This window comes from Panicum virgatum, chromosome 1N (genome assembly GCF_016808335.1).
Source record: "Panicum virgatum strain AP13 chromosome 1N, P.virgatum_v5, whole genome shotgun sequence".
In the NCBI taxonomy this organism is placed as follows: Eukaryota; Viridiplantae; Streptophyta; class Magnoliopsida; order Poales; family Poaceae; genus Panicum; species Panicum virgatum.
In genome coordinates this window covers 64,025,693-64,045,437 of record NC_053145.1, presented here as the reverse complement: position 1 = coordinate 64,045,437, position 19,745 = coordinate 64,025,693, and the positions used below count along the sequence as shown (strand labels likewise).

Below are 19,745 nucleotides of genomic sequence, written 5' to 3'. Positions count from 1 at the left end.
AAGGTTTTTAGTTTGCCTAATTCACTCTCTCCCCCTCTTAGGCCAGGAGCACCCGATTCCTTTCATATTTAGTTCTCAAAATTTTTCCTATAGTACCCGTCACATCGAATCTTCGGACACATGCATGAAATATTAAATGCAGTTGAAAAAATAACTAATTACACAGTTTAACTGTAAATGATGATACGAATCTTTTAAACCTAATTAGTCCATGATTAGATATTAATTATCAAATAACAATAAAATGCTACAGTAACCAAATCCAAAAAATTTCGCGGACTAAACACACTCATAATCAAAGGACAGAGGTCAATAAGGTAGCCATGGTAAACAACCATGTGCATCTGACCCTGTTATTCAAGTAATCAACAACGTTCCATATGCAAGCACTACATTATTCAGAAACCAGACCTACCGAATAGCCAGGAGTATCGAGCTAGTAGGTTACAGCGATCGTGGCTGCTGGAAGGCGTCTGTTTGGTACGTACCTACTGAACACAAACGTGCCAATCACTGTCTGTCAAGAGGCGCCGCCGCCCAATATGCGCCGAAACAAAGGGAGTTGATGAAGACTTTTTGGCGCCGACGACCCCTGCCCTAGGTGCACCTGCACAGGGCACGAGTATGACAAATTTGACATTCTTCTGCAGCTGGTGCTGCTAGCTTGTGCACAAGTGCTTGACGTATGCTCCTATGACAGAATTATTAATACAGATCATTTGGAAGATATGGCTGCAGGGTTAGGAGAAGACAGCTCAATGCCTGCTGGGTGTTTGTAGTAGAATTTAAATTGTTCAGGTTTTAGCAAGGAAGGAGTTGCTGAGTGTATGATTAGCACATAATTAAACTATGGCCGGCCCCTGAAAGAGTGTGCGTCGATTAATAGAAGAAAACAGTCTAATTTAATCTCTCAAATGCTCCAAGTTGTATCATTTTTTTTGGCGGGTAGTGTGTACGTTCAGTTAACCCAGACATTACGGCAATGCCAGGAGCAAAGAAGAAGAAAATGCAAAGAGGGGCGAACAATTGTCGGCGCGTGTGCGTCGCTCCCCCGCCCGACGAGCCGGCCGCCAGGCGCGCGGCCACCTGCTCCGCGCGACACGGGCGTGTGGGCTCCCCGCCCCGCTCACGGCTCCCACGCCATTCTGTTGCGACCTCCCCACTCCGCTGATTCTTCTGCCCAGACCGACCCGCCCCGCTCTCATCCCACATTCAGGTAATCGACTCGACGGCTCATTCTCTTCTAATCCATCCTCCAATCGGCCTCCTAGATCTGTGCGATTGCACAGAGGTAGGTGATAGGACTTCTAGGGTTAGGGTAGGCCCTATTTTTTCTAGATTAGGAGTGCAGGACAGCAATGGTAAGGTGGCAATAGTGTTTGTGATTTACTACATCCATTTCTCTGTATGTTTTGTGATCAATTCAGGGAGGGCTGTGGAATGACAGGATTTGTCAGTAAATCTCGTGAGTGGTAGAGTCGTGTTCGATTGCCTAATTGCTTTCTCTATGAGTGTGTTTCTATGTGTAGTTGTGATATTTTTCATTTTTTTCTGATGCAAGTTCGTAATTTATGCCTTGGATAGTGTTCCCTAGATGCTCAGATAGCTGTTGTAGTTATGCTGTTGAGTTCATCTATCTTGTAGCACCCTATTGGGCTCAGCTGTGGTTGTGATGTTTAGAGTATTGTTCAACACTTGCTGATTTATTGTACCTCGTGCAACCCCCCACAGAGCTATGTATATGAGAATTTTGCAATGTGCAGCTAGGATTTTTTTTACTCTGCTTGGGTCACATGCGTGCAAGTAATCGAGTAGAACACTACTTCCTCTTTTTGATTCGATTGGGTGCATTAAGAAATTTTGGCTGTCAGAAAATTTTCTGGAAATATTGTATATTGATGGTTCTTTCTCTTTCTGATTAGAAGATTCCTCCTTTTTGCAATTCCCATGTCTAACAGCTAGTCAGTTTGTGCCATGGAAAGCTTGCATGATAGTTCTACTAAATTCTACAGCAAGAAAATTTTAAAGTGCAATAATATTCCTATATATTTCTGCATTTATTAGATTTATGTGTGTGTGAGTTATTTTGTCAACTAAAGTTGTGTAGTTTAATGACATGAGCTTTTCCATTTACTATTCGCTGGTTACTTCTTATCAATGTGTTTACCCAAACCACATACTAAATTTTGCATATTCTTAACTCTGAATATTTATCATATGTAATTACATATTTGGTTATTATTTTCAGAGAACTTATTACACTACTATAATTGTATGATTCAGCATAAGAAATTATTTTTTCAATCTAGATTGTTATGGAAATGTTTTGTTTTTTTCCATATATTTGAAATGGTCTGCCTAGCTTTTCTATCACTAGATATTTTATTGGTAATTTCAGAACTATGGATATTATTTTTTTGTATAGATGTGTAGCCTTTTTTATCTAGATGTGTGTCCAACTCAGCTTATAAATTTTTAATGCTTTAGTTGAATTTTGATCAGTTTGGCCTGTTTGGGATCCACTTTTGGCCTGTGATATTTGTGAAACAAATCTACATTCGACGGCTAGATACTGCCACACTAGGCAACTTGGTTGTTGTGCTTTTCTCTAAACTTTTTTTTTGTTTCAGAATTTCATGTGGTTTTGGTTATGTTACCTTTCCTGCAGGACCAAGATAAAGGATAAGCTTGGCAAATTAAACAAGGAGAAGTTGCTAGACTTTCATGAACTACTCGATATTTGTGTTTCAAAATCAACAAGGAAGGTTAGTTAGCTAAGCTACTCGATATTCATGTTTAGTAATTACTAATTACTAGTACTTGGCTTGAATCACATATGAGCATATGGCATTACTACCCTTGTTAACTTTGATGTAAGGATCTTCGGGACTACCTTATCGTTAGTGACATTCCCAAAATGATGCCATGATGGTGATTAATGCATTTGCCTACTGCCTGGAGCTTTTAGATGCCCCTTTCCATGTTAGTTACTAGCTTGTCTTTATGTCGACCTCCTGTTGTAGTCAGAATCAATTTGGGAACTGTATTCCAGTAGGGGTTGATCTTTGAGGACCTGTTTCTCGATGACTTGTTTCTATTGCTAGTGATATATAGTGTTCTTGTCGAGGTGAGGTGATTTCAGAATCTGCACGGTATTTACAAATTTGAGAAATTGTTGATTGCATATTATAGCTGCTTCGTAGGAGAGGAAGAGTGAGGCAGTTCAAAATGCTTTGGGTTGTGTCCTTTGATTTTCAATCTGCCGTTGCACATGCGGTTTCTGTGTATGGAAGTCCAATAGGCAAGGGAGAGCAAGTGCTTCCGATCTGTGCATGATTTTTTATTTGTGTCTGATTTTTGGTTGCTTAGTGTTACATCTTTGGTGTTCATTATATTTTTGACCGTGTTACTTTTGTGTTCTATTTATGAGGTGACTACCTAGTCTTAACCACTTTTTAGTTTTCGTATCATTAAACTTGCTATCTATTTTTTTTAGCAGATGCATGTGCCCCCAAAACATGGAGTCTGCACATTATTTTTCAAATATTAGGTAAACTCTTTGCTTTCTATTTTTTACATAAAGTGCTATATGTTTATTATTATTTTGATTCACATTGTCGATGGTGACCGAGGACTTCACTATAAGGGTGATGGTCTTGCTAATCAGGGTTTTTGATGAAGTGTGCGTGCCACCCCTCAGGTGGACAAAATGAAGGGTGGATTCCTTGTGGATGTTAATGTAAGATCATCAGAACTTTGACCGTAGAATTTTTCTATGTAAATAAAACTAAGTAATTTGAATATTTTTTAGGTGTTATATCATGCAGATATGGTATGAAGATACATTAATTCTTACTTAAACCATGAGCACCTTTATATTGAAATAACTAGTTTTTGGGTAAAAATCTTAATGTCTATCTGTCTTAAATTTTCTTTGGAAATTGTGTTATAAGATCTGATATTTTCATTTCTTTTTATGGCGGACAAACTTATCTATGAGCTACTTTATATTCAAGCAAGCTACTTCCTCACCCTTACTGCCCTCCTTGTTTATATGGTAAATGAACTTATCCAAGTGCTGCAGTATATTCCGGTAAGTAGTTGCTTGCATATGGCAACTGTTTACAAAATACTTCCATGCAAATAATATATTTTCTCTTTTATTGAATAATTTTTCTGAACTTTGTATAGCTTTCTTGCCTTATATTCTAAAACCTTTGTTTACAGAAAGTAAGCTATTGTATATTTTATTTTTCATTCATTAATAGTTCTTTTTGTTTTTAGAACCACTGATATTTCACCCCTTCCTACTTTTCCATTTTTCTAATTGTTCTGTTACTTATAAGTTTAACTTAGTTATACTCAGACAACTAATTTTTCCAAGTCAAATCTGCATAAATGTAGTGTAATTTTTGGAACAAGACTAGTGTACATTTCTTCCACTAGGATTTTTTACACACTAATTTTTTTAACTAGATATAAGTAGTTATTATCTCATTATTGATCCATAGATCTATTTTTCTTAAGGAGTGGAGTTATTATTTTTACCATTGTTAGGATAGCACCACCATCTCTGCATTTATGATATCAAATTGACCTTTTTAATGTGCCAGTGTAACTACTATTACAAAAAGTTATAGTCCCGTTGATGTTACTATGTGTAAGTTGTAGTTTGTTGCAATGCAATATTTTTTTCATGACTTATGGTGGATGCTTCGTTGATAGGTGACCTAATCTTGCTTTTGTTTTGCTTTGTTTAGATCTGCAATGCTTTTATCTCATCGGATTTGTGTTTGTTCATTGAACTGACTAAATGTCAATCGATTGACAAAGAGACACATCCTTATTATAATTAGAGTTGTTGGATTGATGGCTGCATGTTTCTAATTTTTGTGAAAATTTATAGAATTTCTCTATTTTTTCAGTGGCTTCACGTGAAGAGAGCCTCCAATTAGTAATAGTAAAATTGCCGAACCAATGCAAAAGAATGATGGAACAGTAAAAAAATATGAGGGGATCCACTGTAATCGCGAGATCGCCGTAAAAAATTTGACACAAAATTAACCTCTCCGTAACCGTAATCCGTATGATATGATCAACACTTCAGCAGCAGCATATATACACGCGCCCTCTCAACGTCGTGGCATGGCGGACGCGGAGCTCCACGTATCGCGCACGCCTCGATCCCCATCGATGATGGATCAGTAGGGCCTGACGGCCACGTAGTTGCCGGGCGGGTTGTAGCTGCAGACCCCGAACGTGGCGCGTCCGCCGGCGCAGGGCACGAGCGCGCACCCGACCGCCGCGGTGCCGCGCCACACGATCTGCGTGTAGTGCCCGCAGGCGCCGGGCGCGCCGCGGCAGGCGTTGGCGCGCGGGTCGTAGAGCGCCCGCTCCCGGACCCAGGCGCCCACCACGTCGGCGGGGGTCCACCCGGCGCCGCCGCTCCCGCGGAAGAGGTTCTCTCCGTAGGGCCCGTGCGAGTGCGCCAGCGCGCAGTCGCCGCTCCGCGCCGCCGCGTACCGCCGCGCGTACGCCGCCAGGCCCTCGTCCCACCGCAGCGGCCGCAGCCCCACCGCGCGCCGCGCCGCGTTGTGCGGCTCCAGGAAGCCGGACGCCAGGCTCCTCCCGCCGCGAGCGGCGGCGGCGTCGGCCGCGGTCGCGCCGGGCAGGAGGAGCATGACGACGAGGAGGAGCGCGGCGGCGGCCACGAAGGGGAGGCGGCGAGGCGGCATTGCTGGCTGGCTAGCTTTTGATCAGTTCAGGACTTGAGGTGGTGTGGTTGACCTTGCATTGCATTGCATTGTGATTTACCTGGCGAATGGGGTCGTATTTATACGAGCTTTTTGCGTAGGAGAGCTTCTTGTTTCGGGTGAAGATACTATGGCATGAGTGGTGCTCATGTTCGGTGATGCCGTTGGCAAAGAAATTGGAGGGAGATAAGGTCCACGCGGAACGAACAGTATGTGCGTCCACGTTCAGTGTGAGCTTCTTGTTCGCGCCATCCGGGTAGCTGGATTCCGTTTCAGTTCAGGGGTGGCGATGTTGAATGGTACTGTAGTATAAAATGTGACAACGTAGAAGAAGCTTTGGCTTGAGGTCTCACCAGCTGGTACTTATTTTTTTTGGCCATCAGAGATTCAGAGTGCAGCACGGACATGAACTGCACGAAAAATTCGATAGGTTCCAGAGCGTGGCTGATCAAATGGGCCTGTTGTGAACTTGGGCTCTATTGTGCGGCCCGTAGACGTAAGCCTGCTGGAGCAGCAGCGTGGTCCGGCGCTCCCACGCCGCGCGGCCTCCTCGCTCCCGGCGGACACGCCGAGACCCGCGGGGCACACCCACACGCCTCCCAGACGCGCATCTCTGGTCTGTCTCCGCGCGCGGCCGAGACGACCGCTCCGACAGATCGAGGCGATGCGAGCTCTGGCCTGGTCATTGTTTGGAACGCCGATCGATCGGGATCGTACTCCAAACAAGGACCGGCCGGCCGGGTGAGAGCTGGCCAGCTGGGAACCTTCGACAACCGCGGATCGATCGGAGTCCATTGGGGACTGGGGAGAGGTCGTTTCTGAAGCGCGCGTCAATGAAAGAACAATAAGCAGCAGTTTGGTCTCGGACTCTCAGTGACACATCCTCGGAGATGCATAGATGATCGTTCACAGTTATATGGCAATTAAACTAGTATTTTCAACATTCCATTCACATACAGTACAAGTATATATATTATTAACAGTAAGTTTTAATATAATCTCAGTGATCGAGAGCAAACATGCATACATATACGATCGAATTACCAGCTATGAATTGGATTGGATGTACTAATATATAGCACGCAATCAACACGGCAAAAACTAACCCTAGTATCATTGATCGTAGCCGCCCAGCACGTAATCCTGCAGGCTGCTACTGATGGGGTTCCCCCTGGAGCTGATGGCCACCGGCCGCCGCGCCGTAATCGCAGGAGGCGGCCCACGTCGAGAACTTCTCGTCGGCGCCGTCCGGGTACTGCAGCTCCGGCAGCGGTGGGATATGCGTGTGCCCGCCCTGAGCCACGCCGCCGCCCAGGGATCCGTACTTGCTGTACAGGAAGTCGTAGAGCTCGTCGTGGTGGGGTCCGAAGCCGCCGCCGCCGCCGTAGACGCCCACCATCGGGCATGGGGCCATGTCTGCACTGGCGGTCTCGGCCTCGGAGGATGGGGAGTGAAACCCTAGCTTGGGCCGCTCGAAACTCCCCGGCGGCGCCATGTAGGTTGCGCCGGCGGCAGAGCTAGAGTTGAGCTGGTGCTCGGTTTCACCGGCTGCCTCACCGGCGGAGGCGGCGAGGCCGCTCCGGTCGACCAAACGCTGGGGCTGCTGCACGCTGACTGTCGTCGCCACGGCGTCGGTCGGCAGCGAACCCTGGAGCGGCTTGTTCGTCTGCAGCAACGTCTCGAGCTTGGGCCACTGCGGCGCTGCCGCGGCTGCGGCGGCGGCGGCGGCGTTGTCGGTGGCGCAGCCGAACGCGCCGTAGAGGCCTTGGAGGCGCATGTGGAGCTGGATGCGCTCGAGGGCCGACGCGCTTAGGGCTTGCGGCGTGGCCGCCGTGGCGCTGCTGCCGGTGTTGACGCCGCCGCTGGTGCCGCACATGTTGCCGTCCGTCGCGGCGAGATAGGGATCCGCTTGGTTCGCCCTCGCGCGGCGGGAAGGCGCGCGCTTGCCGAGGAGCTTCTTCTTCAGCTTGGTGTTCCAGTAGTTCTTGATGTCGTTGTCCGTCCGCCCCGGCAGCTGCGCTGCAATAATGGACCACCTGATCGAACATGAACGAGATGAGCAGAAGCCAGAAGGTAATTAGCCACAGGTAATTGTGTGTGCCATGCTTATGCATGGGATATGATCTAGTATTCTACTTCTCCATCGAAGCTAAGGATCTCTGATCAAATTTGTTAAGGGAAAAGAAGAAATAATAAAGTATGTGCAGAGGCAGAGGTTGCATAAACAATTGCACATGCGATGTAGTTTGCTAATTATGTTAGATGATTGTTACCTGCTTCCGATGCTAATGTAGAGGCTGCAAATGATATGCTCCTCTTCTTCTGTGAAGTCACCATGCTTAATGTTTGGTCTCAGATAGTTGAGCCATCTCAGCCTGCAGCTTTTCCCGCATCTCTTCAGCCCTGCAACGACGAATCATATTCATTTACCACAGTTACTTCCAATTATATCAAATTAACAAGCAGCGCCATCAGTTCATTCAGAAAGCAGAATAATTGAAACAAGAGAAAAAAATGATTGCCATGCTAAATATACTACCAATATATAGGTATTAGTACAGGGACAGAAACTCAGTAGAAGAATATACTAACAATCTACAACCTATATGTATACAGAAAACAAATTCTAGCATATATAGGAAAGATACTATCCAGGTCGAAAGAATATTGAGACCTAGCTACTCGTTTGTTTTGATTTCATGTAATTATCATGTTTGTTTCCCGTCTTAATTGAGAAAGGGAAATGATATTTTCTTCTTTATCAATTTGATTGATATGATACTCTCTAGCTAGATCTCTCACACCACGACAAACAAATAGATCAATCTATACACGATGGAACAGCGTCACATGTCATCAAAACCTTTGATGATGCATGAATGAAAACAAAAATGAATCAGGCATTCATATGATACAAGAGAAGTCTTTTGGATCTGGTTCAAGGGTGGAGAAATTGAAGGGGCATGAGCAACATGCATATATATCTATCTATCTATAGGATCATCTGTCGATATGCAAAGGCAGGTATCCATCTTTTGAAAAGTTTGGCTCTAAATCGAATAAGAATACAAAGACCAGCAACCTAGCTATCGGCTACTGCATCCATATTCGATCATGTTGCACCATGCATGAGCATGACAGGACTAGATAGTCCGTCCGTAGAGATAGGCAATAGCACACGGATCAGAAGGAACCAAAGAGATAACGGGATCAAGCAGTGCGCAACCAAAAACACGCCAAACGATCGACCGACCAGGCGAACATATACATACATACATACCAATCTTCTGCGGCAGCGCGATCCAGTTGCCGCCGGTGCCGTGCTCCTCGATGTAGGCCTTGAGCTTGGCGTCCTCCACCGGCGACCACGGCCCCTTCTTCACGCTCGCCTTGTCGCAGCACGGCGCTCTCCCCATGGCTAGCTCCTCTCCTATAGCTGTCGATCCTCTCCTAGATAGTCTCCCGAGCGAGCGAGCTAGCTAGCTAGCTAGATCTCAAGCCGGCCTGCTTCTTGCTCGCAGTCTCTCGCGTGATCAGAAATTACAGCTAGGGGGAGATCGATCGGAGAAGATGAACTGATGATGATGAGTCAGGCAGGCAGGAAGGCAGGCAGGCGGATATGGTGGCGTAGCTAGTCAGGCAATCAGGCAGGTGGTGTTGATGTGAGTGGCCGAGCCGGGGTGCGAGTCCGGAACAGGCCAGGAAGGTGGTGCCGAGCTTTATAACGAGGGATCGAAAAGTCGACGGGGTGAATGGGAGTCGATTAAAAATTCTTGCAAACAGAAGCTTCGGTTTTGTCCCAACGTGCACGCCCAACCCGAGAGTCCTAGGCATAGCGTGGAGTAGCTATAGAGAAGCTACACCAACACAAAAAAGCCCTAGGAACAAGAGAGAACAAACAAACGCGGAAGCTAACACAAAAAGCAGCGCAAAACAAGCACGGTATATGAACACCGGTTGAACCGACGCATATAGAAATGAACCCGTCGATCTAACCGGTGTCACAGAGCCGGCAGCAGTAGGAATCAAGCACCGGTTGATCCGACGCCCACGTTTAGAAGGCGTCGGTTCAACCGACGACACTGCACCGGATGATCCGACAAAATCGACTTAAAACGTCGGTGCAGTTGTCCAGAGAGAGCTCAAACAGACCAGTGGGCACCGGTTAAACCGACGTGCACAGAGGGCACCTCGTCGGTTTAACTGATGTGCAAAAACAGTCCAGGCACAGAAGCGATCACCGGTTAAACCGACGTCTAGTAAAGTCTATACGCCGGTTGAACGAGCAAAACTGCACTTCCAGCGGTAACACCGGTTGAACCGATGCTTGTGGTAGCTAAAGCACCGGTGCAATTGAAGAACACCAGAAAACCCTAATCTCAGATAAACCTACTCACCGGTTGATCCGACGCATACACCTTCAAAGCGTCGGTTCAACCGGTGCTAGGAAAATCAGAGTCCAGAGAGGTTTTTCCAGCCTGCGTTTCTTGACAAACTCAACGATCGAAAGACCAAATCATGTCCAAACCTCGCCAAACTTTGCAGACACGATCACAAAGGACTTGTGAACATATCCACAGAAGGAATTGACGAATCACTCCATGGTTTGGGAGGAATCGAGGAATTCCCGAGCAAGAACGGGGTTTTCTCTAGAACGTGAAAATTTCGATTCGAGGAGACTCGTGATTCCGGGGGTTTTAGCACTTAGCTAGATGGGTTAGAATCACTTCAAAGAGTCACACAATCACCACAAAACAACCTCTCATCTCGTACTCAAGAATCGACAAAGGAAAATCGAAATTCATCCAAACGAGGCACAAGATTAACGAGATTGACACGAGATCAAAAGCCCCGAGGGCACAAGGAGGGAAGGGCCTCCTTTCTCACACAATCTCAGTACAAAACGTCTCAAGAATACATACCTCTAGTTCTCATCCTTGAGAGGGAGGAGAAGAACAGAGAGAGAGGGAGAGCAACGGGAGAGAGGTAAGAGGCGCTGGCTGGTGGAGGATGGTTTTGTTCCAGGCGCAGGGGAGAGAGGAGAGGGGTATTTAACCCATTAACTCTAGACTAAAAGACTAAACTACCCCAAGACTCAATTAGACACTAGAAAGCCCGTAGGGGCAAAACCGGAAAAAAGATACAAGGACTCATCCGACGGTCGAGGTTCTTTCTTCGAGTCGAAGTCTTCTCCGCGATGCCGCCGTGTGGATGAAGATCCGGTTCGCAGTTTTAGGGGATCCGCGAAACCCGATGAGGTGGCCGGTTTTGTGAAAACCGCCAAAACTCCACGCGCGGGAAGATTCCCGCCTCCACGCCGTGGCCCTAGACGCAATTCCCGCCTCGGCCTTCTGATGGCCCTAGACGCCGCCCGACGCCCGTCACCTCCTCGCCCGCAGCGAGGCCCTAGACGCCGTCGACGCCCGTCGCCTCCGTCAGTCCCAAGACCGACACCCGTGCCTCCACGACTTGGCGTCTTCAACCGCCGTCCACCTCCTTGGTTTTGTAGCGCAAACTAAGAAACCCGCCTTCCGTTGTTGCTTGCGCCCTCGATCCAAGAGTGGACGCCATAGCTACCGCCCGGCATGAGCTCCGGTCCCGGCTGCCCTTCACCGCCGTCCACCACACGGTCCGTCGGCCACAGCACCTCCACGACAGCTCTCCGTCGACACTTGACGCCCGTGTACCTGCAATCCAAAGACCAAGCGCACGATCACACCGCACGGTTGACAATTCACTCATCACAAGCAGGATAGAGTACTCAACATTCCTCAATCTCCCCCTTGATGAGTGCATTGTCAACACACCACAAATGAACCAAGATTGAAACAAAAACAGTGAAGAACAAAGAAGCAAGATAGAACCTGAACAAGTGACAAAAGCTCGAAAGAAGAAAGAACAAGTCACTTGACCAAGCAAAGATCGATTCCCTAAGACAAGGGCAACGGCTCGACGCAATCGATCAAACACAAACATGACTCCTCAAAGACAGAGGCAGGGTTCGAAACAGTCATGCCAGAAGCGGAGGGAAAACCAGGAGCTAAACAAAGCAGAAACTCCCACTGAAATGCATTTCCCCCTTACCAATGCAACTCTCACCACATGTATGCACTCTCAAAGCCCTGTGCACAACAAGTTTTTGTTCGATCACTAAGTTCTCCCACTGAAATGCATTTCCCCCTTACCAATGCAACTCTCACCACATGTATGCACTCTCAAAGCCCTGTGGACAACATGTTTTTGTTCGATCACTAACTTCTCCCCCTTGTTGGCACATGCACACATCAAGGCTTAGACCTAAAACTCCCCCTGAAACTGAGACTCCCCCTGAACATATGCTATGCAATGAATGCAATGCAGGAGGTGTAAGTGAAAGCATTCAGGGATACAAGGATATGAGCAACAACTAGTCACAAGCACGTGTGCATCCATAAACAAGACCTGCATCTAGCTCAACAGGGTATATCAAATCAGTCTAGACCTAGGCAAGTTCCAGTTTAGGAGAAATAAAAGCATCACCCTTGATCTAGCACTAGCCCGTAGGGAATGAAAGACAGTGCTAATAAAACTCATACAGGTGAGCCAAAAACATTCAAAGCATGTTGTAAACATTGATTTTACAATCTCATTACATCAAGCAATTTAATGCCAGGGGTTGAAAGCTTGTCATGCTTTACTTAGCAACGAGACCAAGCCTATGCCAAAGGCAATCAGAAGCTTAAGGCACTCGTTTCAGTCATGCACAGCCTTGCCCGGGTTCTCACAAGTGCAAAGTGATCTGTCCCGAAAGCTCGATCAGTGCGACAAGCAATCCCACCTGGATCTTTCCATTCCATTTCAAGCACAATTCAAGCAATTTTATCGATTTTAGATCATGTCAAATATGAATTGCTGAACGAAAGGCTACACTAGCATGAATGAGATAGCAAAGCATATAAACACGCCCTAACATGCTAATAGCCAAGACAGGGTGACTATGTTTTCAGATTTTCAAATCAAAATAGCTTAACTCAGATGATGTCATATACACAGTGGAGCAAGCTATACATGATCACATTTATAAACTCACACTAGCAAGCACTAGGAGATCATATCAATGTATACAAGAATGCTAGTGCAAGTGAGGCAATGCAGAAATGTACAATGCATATGCACAATGCAACTACCAAACCTAGAAAACGAAGAGAAAAACAAACAAGACCTACAAAGCTAACCAAGAAAAAGTCAGCGTTCAAAAAGGGTAACAAACCCCAATCTCCCCTCGCAAGCGAGCAAAGGTGTCCTGTTCAAGAGGTTTGGTTAGGATATCTGCAGTTTGCCTCTCTGAAGGGACATGGATCAAGTCTATGTGGCCTCTCTCATGATTGTCTCGCAGGAAGTGGAACCAGATATCTATGTGTTTGGTTCTGGAGTGTAGGACAGGGTTCTTTGCAATGCTAATAGCGGACATGTTGTCTACAAAGATGGGAACCCTACCAAAACTCAATCCAAAATCCTGCAAGGTTTGTTTCATCCAAAGGATCTAGGAGCAGCAGCTAGCGGCAGCAACATACTCAGCTTCTGTGGAAGAAAGCGCTACGCTAGCCTGCTTGCGAGAGGACCAAGACACCAAAGATGTACCGAGAAATTGACAAGTGCCGGAAGTCGACTTGCGATCCAACCGACACCCACCAAAGTCGGCATCAGAAAAGCCCACTAAAACCAGTGAAGAATCCACAGAGTACCAAAGACCAAATTCAGGGGTGAATTTCAGATACCTGAAGATGCGTTTCACCACCTGCCTGTGGGAGGTGCGCGGCGAAGCCTGGTACCGCGCACAGAGGCCGACGCCGAACTGAATGTCCGGCCGCGTCGCCGTCGGGTACAGGAGGGAGCCGATCATGCTCCTGTACTCCGTCTGGTCCACTGCCTCGCCGTCCAAGTCCTCATCAAGCGTCGTCGAAGTGCTGATCGGAGTCGGCTGAGGAGAAAAGTCCCTCATGTCGAACTTCCGCAGCAAGTCCTTGGTGTACTTCGCTTGATGGACGAACGTTCCCTGAGGAGTTTGCTTGATCTGCAGCCCGAGGAAGAACTGCAGTTCACCCATCATGCTCATCTCGAACTCCCTGGACATCTGATCAGAAAATTTGGACACAAGAGCGTGAGAAGAGCCACCAAAGATAATATCATCCACGTATATCTGAACTAATAGAAAATCAGTGCCAGACCGCATGAGGAATAAGGTTTTGTCAACACATCCCATTTTAAAACCTTGAGCAAGTAAGAAGGTTTTAAGCCTAAAGTACCAAGCTCTAGGCGCCTGTTTCAAACCATAAAGAGCTTTCTGAAATTTGTAAACACGGTTTGGAAACTTGGGATTTTCAAAGCCAGTGGGTTGCTTCACATAAACCTCTTCTTCAATAAAACCAATCAAGAAGGCAGATTTCACATCCATTTAAAAAACTTTAAAACCCTTGGAAGCAGCAAATGCAAGAAAGATCCGAATAGCTTCCAAACGAGCAACTGGGGCAAAAGTTTCCTCATAATCAATACCTTCTTTTTGGCAAAACTTATGGGCAACAAGACGAGCCTTGTTTCGAACAACCAACCCATCCTCACCCTGCATGTTTTTAAAACCCACTTCGTTCCGATGGGATTACAAGCAGGTGGAGGCTCGACTAAAACCCAAACTTGGTTTCTTTCAAAATTTTCAAGTTCCTCATGCATGGCATTGACCCAAATAGAATCAGAAAGAGCGTGTCCAATATCTTTGGGCTCAAAAGAGGCAACAAACGTTGAATGAGCAAAGCCAGCGATACTTGTTACCTTGGACCGTGTAATTCGCTCATTGAGGTCACCTAGCATCTGTTGAGGTGGATGACGACGCTGAATGTGTCACGGTGCTTCCCTTGTCGAAGTCGCCTCCTCCTCAACCAAAACTGGTGCCTCCTCAGGTGCAGCTGGTGAAGGCTGAGTCACCTGCTCGACCGGCCCCCGAGAAGTAGACGTAGTAGGATCGGGGCCGTCATCATCGTCTGAGCTCGTGACAGAGGTGGCTGGGTCCATAGCACACGTGGTAGCCTCAGCATCACCCTCTGCGGCTTCTTCCTCCTCATCTTCAAAGATGGAGGTGCCGAGCTCATCATCTCCTGCAACTTCAAAGACAGAAGCATTGCACGGTGCAGTCTCGTCGAAAGTGACTTCACAAGTCTCTCTGACGATGTTAGAATCAATAAGCAACACACGGTATGCTCTGGAATGAGATGCATAACCGAGAAAAATGCCGTCAGACGAGCAAGACTCAAACTTCTCAAGATTTCCTTCTTTCAGCACAAAACACCGGCAACCGAAAACTCTGAGATGGTCAACACGGGGCTGGCGTCCAAATCGCAACTCATAAGAAGTCTTGTGCATGAAAGCACGCAAGAAAATGCAGTTGGACACATAACAAGCAGTATTGACCGCCTCAGCCCAGTACTTTCGAGGAGTCCTATGCTCATCGAGCATCGTCCTCGCCATCTCAACCAGCGTCCGATTCTTCTGTTCTACAACTCCATTCTGATGTGGAGTATAGGGGGAAGAATACTGGTGTTCGAGCCCTTAATCACTGCAAAAGGTGTCAAAACGAGCATTTTTGAATTATGTGCCATTATCACTGCGAATCGCTCGCATGGCCTGGGTAGCTCATTTTTCAACCTCAAGATCAAGTCTCGAACAAACTCGAAAGCCTCATCCTTGGTTCTCATGAAAAAGACCCAAGAATAGCGAGAAAAGTCGTCCACGATCACAAGAACGTACCACTTCCCACCAACTGACATCACCCGAGAAGGACTTACTGTGTCCATGTGTAGCAACTCTCCAGGCTGAGCAGTCATCACCTGATTAACAGGCGGATGAGAAGCGGCAATCATCTTCCCGTGGTGACACGGATGGCAAACAAGGTCCTTTTCAAACTTCAATTTGGGCAATCCTCGGATTAGGCCAAGTGAGCTAAGTCTCGACAACAAGTCAAAGCTCAAATGTCCAAGTCTCCTATGCCACTTCCACAGATCAGAAGAAGGACCAGCCAACAAGCAACAAGAAGGGCCAAATGCAGTTCCAAAGAAATCAACCAAGAAAACTCGGTCACATGGAACGATCCGGCAAACCAGGTCTCCTATGGAATCCAAAACTCAAGAACAACCCTCCTTGAAGCGAACTTCAAACCCCTCATCAAAAAGTTGCGAAACAGAGAGCAAATTAAAGCCAAGATTCGAAACCAAAGCAACTTCTCTTAGGGTAAAGCGATCAGAAACTCGAACAGCGCCTAAACCATGTACCTTTCCCTTACCATTGTCCCCGAACACAATGTATTCTTTTGAGCGCATTGGGGTGAGGCTGGAGAACCATTTGTCATTCCCGGTCATATGGCGCGAACAACCGGAGTCCATGATCCACCTGTTCTCCAAGCCTCCAACCTGCACATCAGTAGTGAGACAAAGGGTGAGCAAATGTCTCAACACTGGGGTTAGCAAAGTGAGAAGCAAACTAGTGTCGAGCCATTTGCTCTACAGAAGGGTTAGCAAGATCAAAAGCCTGTCCCCTGTCCCGTCTACCGTGAGGCTGACGACCACCACCGCTAGGAAAGCGTGGTGCATCGTAACCTCCTCCAAAGCCTCGGTCCCGTGGTCCATAGCCGTACTGAGGACGACCAGGAGCACGACCGGCAAAGCGACCACCCACTGGAGCACGGTAAACACCACCGTCTCCCTGTCCTCCACCTACACGCCGCGCCCTAGCATCTTGCCTGCCACCACACCGAGGAGGACCATGCACTCGAGCAGAGTACATGTCCGAGTTGCGTCTCTCCTGCTCACGCCTCACAGCCCGCTTCCTCCTGAAGCAAAACTCCTCCAGGTGACCCTCTCTGTCACAGTACTTGCAGTGGTACCTCACCTCTCTCTTGGGAGGTGGAGGCCTAGCCTGCGGACAGGGAAGAGCAGCCCCCTTCTTCTGGGTAACCTGGGCTGTGCCAGCAGGGAGCGTATCGAGGGGATTCCTCAGCTCATTGGGCTTTGGAACCTGAACCTGCTTCTGTGGATGTGCTTTTGATGGTTCCTTAAGCACACCATCCACGGGGTCAACAAGTGAAGGCTGTGTGCTCGAGCTAACAGTGTTCAGAGCACTTGGAGCACCAGCAGCCTTGCCGATCTTACCATACAACTTGTCAAAGTCTGACTTTGTGTATGTGTAACCGACCCCAAACCCATCACCACGCTTGAACTGCTTGATCATCATGCCCAACTGCGGCTCACTAGCAGAAACCCAACTAAAAATCGCCCTAAGATAGGTATTCTCATTCTCCAAGTTGGCTTTCTCTACCGCAAGATTGTCCAAATCAGAGATCAAACCAGGGCAAACATGACAATCAATAGGTGGGCTAGACTCCCCGACCTTAGTCTTCCCCAAAACTTAATCAAGGCGTTCTTCTCATCTAGCTCCGACCTAAGTGTGCGATAAAGCTTATAGGCACCAAGCAGAACAGGCCTAGATCTAAGCTCCTCTAGTTCACAAATGTAACATCCCGAAAACTCACCAAAAATAAATCGTGCGCTAAAGTTGTTGAGCTCGACTCAAACCCTGAACCATAGTTCCCAGAAGCTCTCCCGAACAACCCGACACCCGACTTCAATCCACGTCCCATCTCCTTCAACGCGACGCGTCGTGACCGGCCGCCGCGAATCCCGCCCCCTCTTTTTCCCCTCTCTCCTTTTCCCTCTTCCCCTCCGACCGCGTGCCCCACCTCCCGCGGCCCGCACGCCACGCGTGGCCGACCGCGGCCGCGGTCGCCGCTGGCGCGCACCGCCCCTCCCCCTCCTTTTTCCTTTCTCTCCCTCTCTTTTCCCCATTTCCTTTCTCTTTAATTCTTTTTCCTATTTTCTTTTTCTTTTTCCCCTTTTCTCTTTTCTTTTCTCTCCCTCTCTCCTTCCTTCCTCCCCCCTGCCTCGCTCCCGCACGCCTCAAGCACCGCCGTGCCCAGCCCTTCTCCCCGCGCACGTCTCGGCTTGCCGCCTGGCCGCGCCCGCGCGCGCCTGCGCCGGCTGCGCCACGCTGCCCTGGCTCCGGCCTCGCCCTGCTCGCCCCGCAACTGTGCGCGCGCCTGCCCGTGCGCATGCGCACACGCGCACGCGCACGGCGCCCCAGTTGACCGCGCCACGCCGCGGCCGCCATCACCACCGCACCGCTCGCCGGACCGCGTCCCGCCTATCCTCGCTTGCGCGTGCACCGCGTGCCGCACCCCCGTCGCTGCCACCGCCGCGTGGTCTCGCTGCACGCCGAACCGCAGCGGCGCGAGCTCCGCCGAGCCACGTGCGCCGCCCCGCCACCTTTGCTGCCGTTTCCCTGTGCCGCACGGCGCCACTGGCCCCGCTCGCGCCTGCCCGAGCGGTCGAATCATCGCTGTGCCACCTCGCCGGCCGCGCCGCCGCGTCCCGACGCCAGCAAGCGGGCGGAGCGTCATAACTCCGTCCTGCACCGCTCGCCGGACGCACGTACCGGCCGCCACCGGCTCACCCCACCCCACCGCCTCATTTCTCCTATAAAAAGGGCCTCCGCGACGCTCCTGACCACCACGGCCGCCGCCCGCCTCCTCCCGAACCGAAACAGCGCCGCCGCCTTGAACCGCTTCGCCCACCGCCGCCGGCTCCCGTGGCCAGCTCGTTCCGCCACCTCCCTACCCAAGCCAAGGGTCGAGGTAGGTGCTAGGACCCTCCACCTTCCTTTTCCCCTGCCGACAACTGCCTCTGGCCATTTCCACCGCGCCGCCACGGCCGCCGCCGATCCGCCACGGCCATGGCCGCTGTGCTCCTCTCCGCGGACCCTCTCCACTGAAATTGAGGAGGGGAATCAAACCCCGACGTCACCCTGCCCCTTTTCCCCCTAATTCCGGCCACCACCATGCCCCAGGGCCGCGGGCCCAAGGTCGCCGGCGCCCTGAGCCGCTCCCCTGTTTTGCCTCGTCGGGGGGTAGAAGAAGGAGGGGCATTTTGCCCAAAACCCCCTAGCCTTCCCTGTTTTCTAAAAAGAACCCCCACTCCTTATAAGCTTTTCCTAAAAAGGCCCTTCTGTTTTCCCTTTTTGCAGAAAAACCTTTCCACTAAACAAAATTAATCCCAATTAGGTCCCTGCTCTTTCCAAAAGTGACCCTAACATTATCAGATATTACCATCAAACCCTTGGCCTCTCAAAAAAATAAATACAAATAAGCCCCCGGTTCCAGTTTAACCCCTAAACTCTCCCTGCCACCTATCATTTCATGTAACAAACGACCTTTGATCAACCCAAATCTTTACCACGCCTCTTGTAACTTAGTTTCGGCCATGCCATTAGAAAACCACTCAAAAATATTACTTCGTACTCTATATTTTATGTGTTTCCGATTCGAGCTCAACGAGAAATCTTTGTTTTGATTGGACGATGGTTTGTGTGTGCTGTAGACCACGGAGTGAGCGAAGGAGAGCCCATCAACGAGCAGTACTGTGAGCAGGTGAACGAGGACCAGCTCCGCGACCCCGAGACCGAAGGACAGGACTTCCCCGAAGGCTATGAAGACGGCAAGTTCAATCCCATCCTTTGATGCATGTTTCTGTCCTAGTTTTTATAAACACGACCCAATGGCCTGTTTTATAAAGTTGCATATGTTTTACTTGCATGAAAACACGGTTGGATAGCCACCCCTTGATTTGTGACGACTATTCCTTGACCATCTAGATTAATGTCTGATTTTGCTTGGACGTTAATCGATATTAGAACGCTTAGGACTCTACTCATAATATAATTTATTTGATAAAGAAAATGTGTGCGTGTGGGAAGGGAATAAAATGTGGATTTTCGAAAGATGAGTATGGACGGGATGGACGGCATTTCTGTGTGAATTGCCGATTGGTGTGCTTATGCCTGTGTGGCAGGGCAAAGAAGGGAGTTTTCCATCTTGTCGTGTCTAAGGACCGAGTTGGTGTGTCATCTCACCTAACT

General features: G+C 48.6%; 2 protein-coding genes and 1 long non-coding RNA gene across 4 annotated transcripts; 1 reads left to right on the top strand and 2 right to left on the bottom strand.

Moving 5' to 3' along the window:
* The first annotated feature begins 1,036 nt into the window (after positions 1 to 1,036).
* On the top strand, positions 1,037 to 4,878 carry LOC120657415. Of its 2 annotated transcripts, none has more exons than XR_005668157.1 (4): positions 1,037 to 1,216; positions 2,669 to 2,765; positions 3,500 to 3,550; positions 3,668 to 4,878. It is a non-coding gene; the product is annotated as an uncharacterized LOC120657415 (long non-coding RNA). The 2 variants fall into 2 exon arrangements; XR_005668158.1 differs by having other exon boundaries at positions 3,497 to 3,550.
* A 34-nt stretch (positions 4,879 to 4,912) lies between these two features.
* On the bottom strand, positions 4,913 to 5,767 carry LOC120657414 (pathogenesis-related protein PR-1-like). Its single transcript, XM_039935725.1, has one exon. It carries the CDS (start codon positions 5,733 to 5,735, stop codon positions 5,202 to 5,204), a length of 534 nt encoding a protein of 177 aa, XP_039791659.1. The 5' UTR covers positions 5,736 to 5,767; the 3' UTR covers positions 4,913 to 5,201.
* Positions 5,768 to 6,707: 940 nt separating this feature from the next.
* On the bottom strand, positions 6,708 to 9,432 carry LOC120657411 (myb-related protein 306-like). Its single transcript, XM_039935723.1, has 3 exons — positions 9,034 to 9,432; positions 8,027 to 8,156; positions 6,708 to 7,789 (listed from the first exon to the last, which is right to left on the bottom strand). The coding sequence occupies exons 1-3, from the start codon at positions 9,167 to 9,169 to the stop codon at positions 6,907 to 6,909; spliced, it is 1,149 nt and encodes a 382-aa protein (XP_039791657.1). The 5' UTR covers positions 9,170 to 9,432; the 3' UTR covers positions 6,708 to 6,906.
* Positions 9,433 to 19,745: the final 10,313 nt, after the last annotated feature.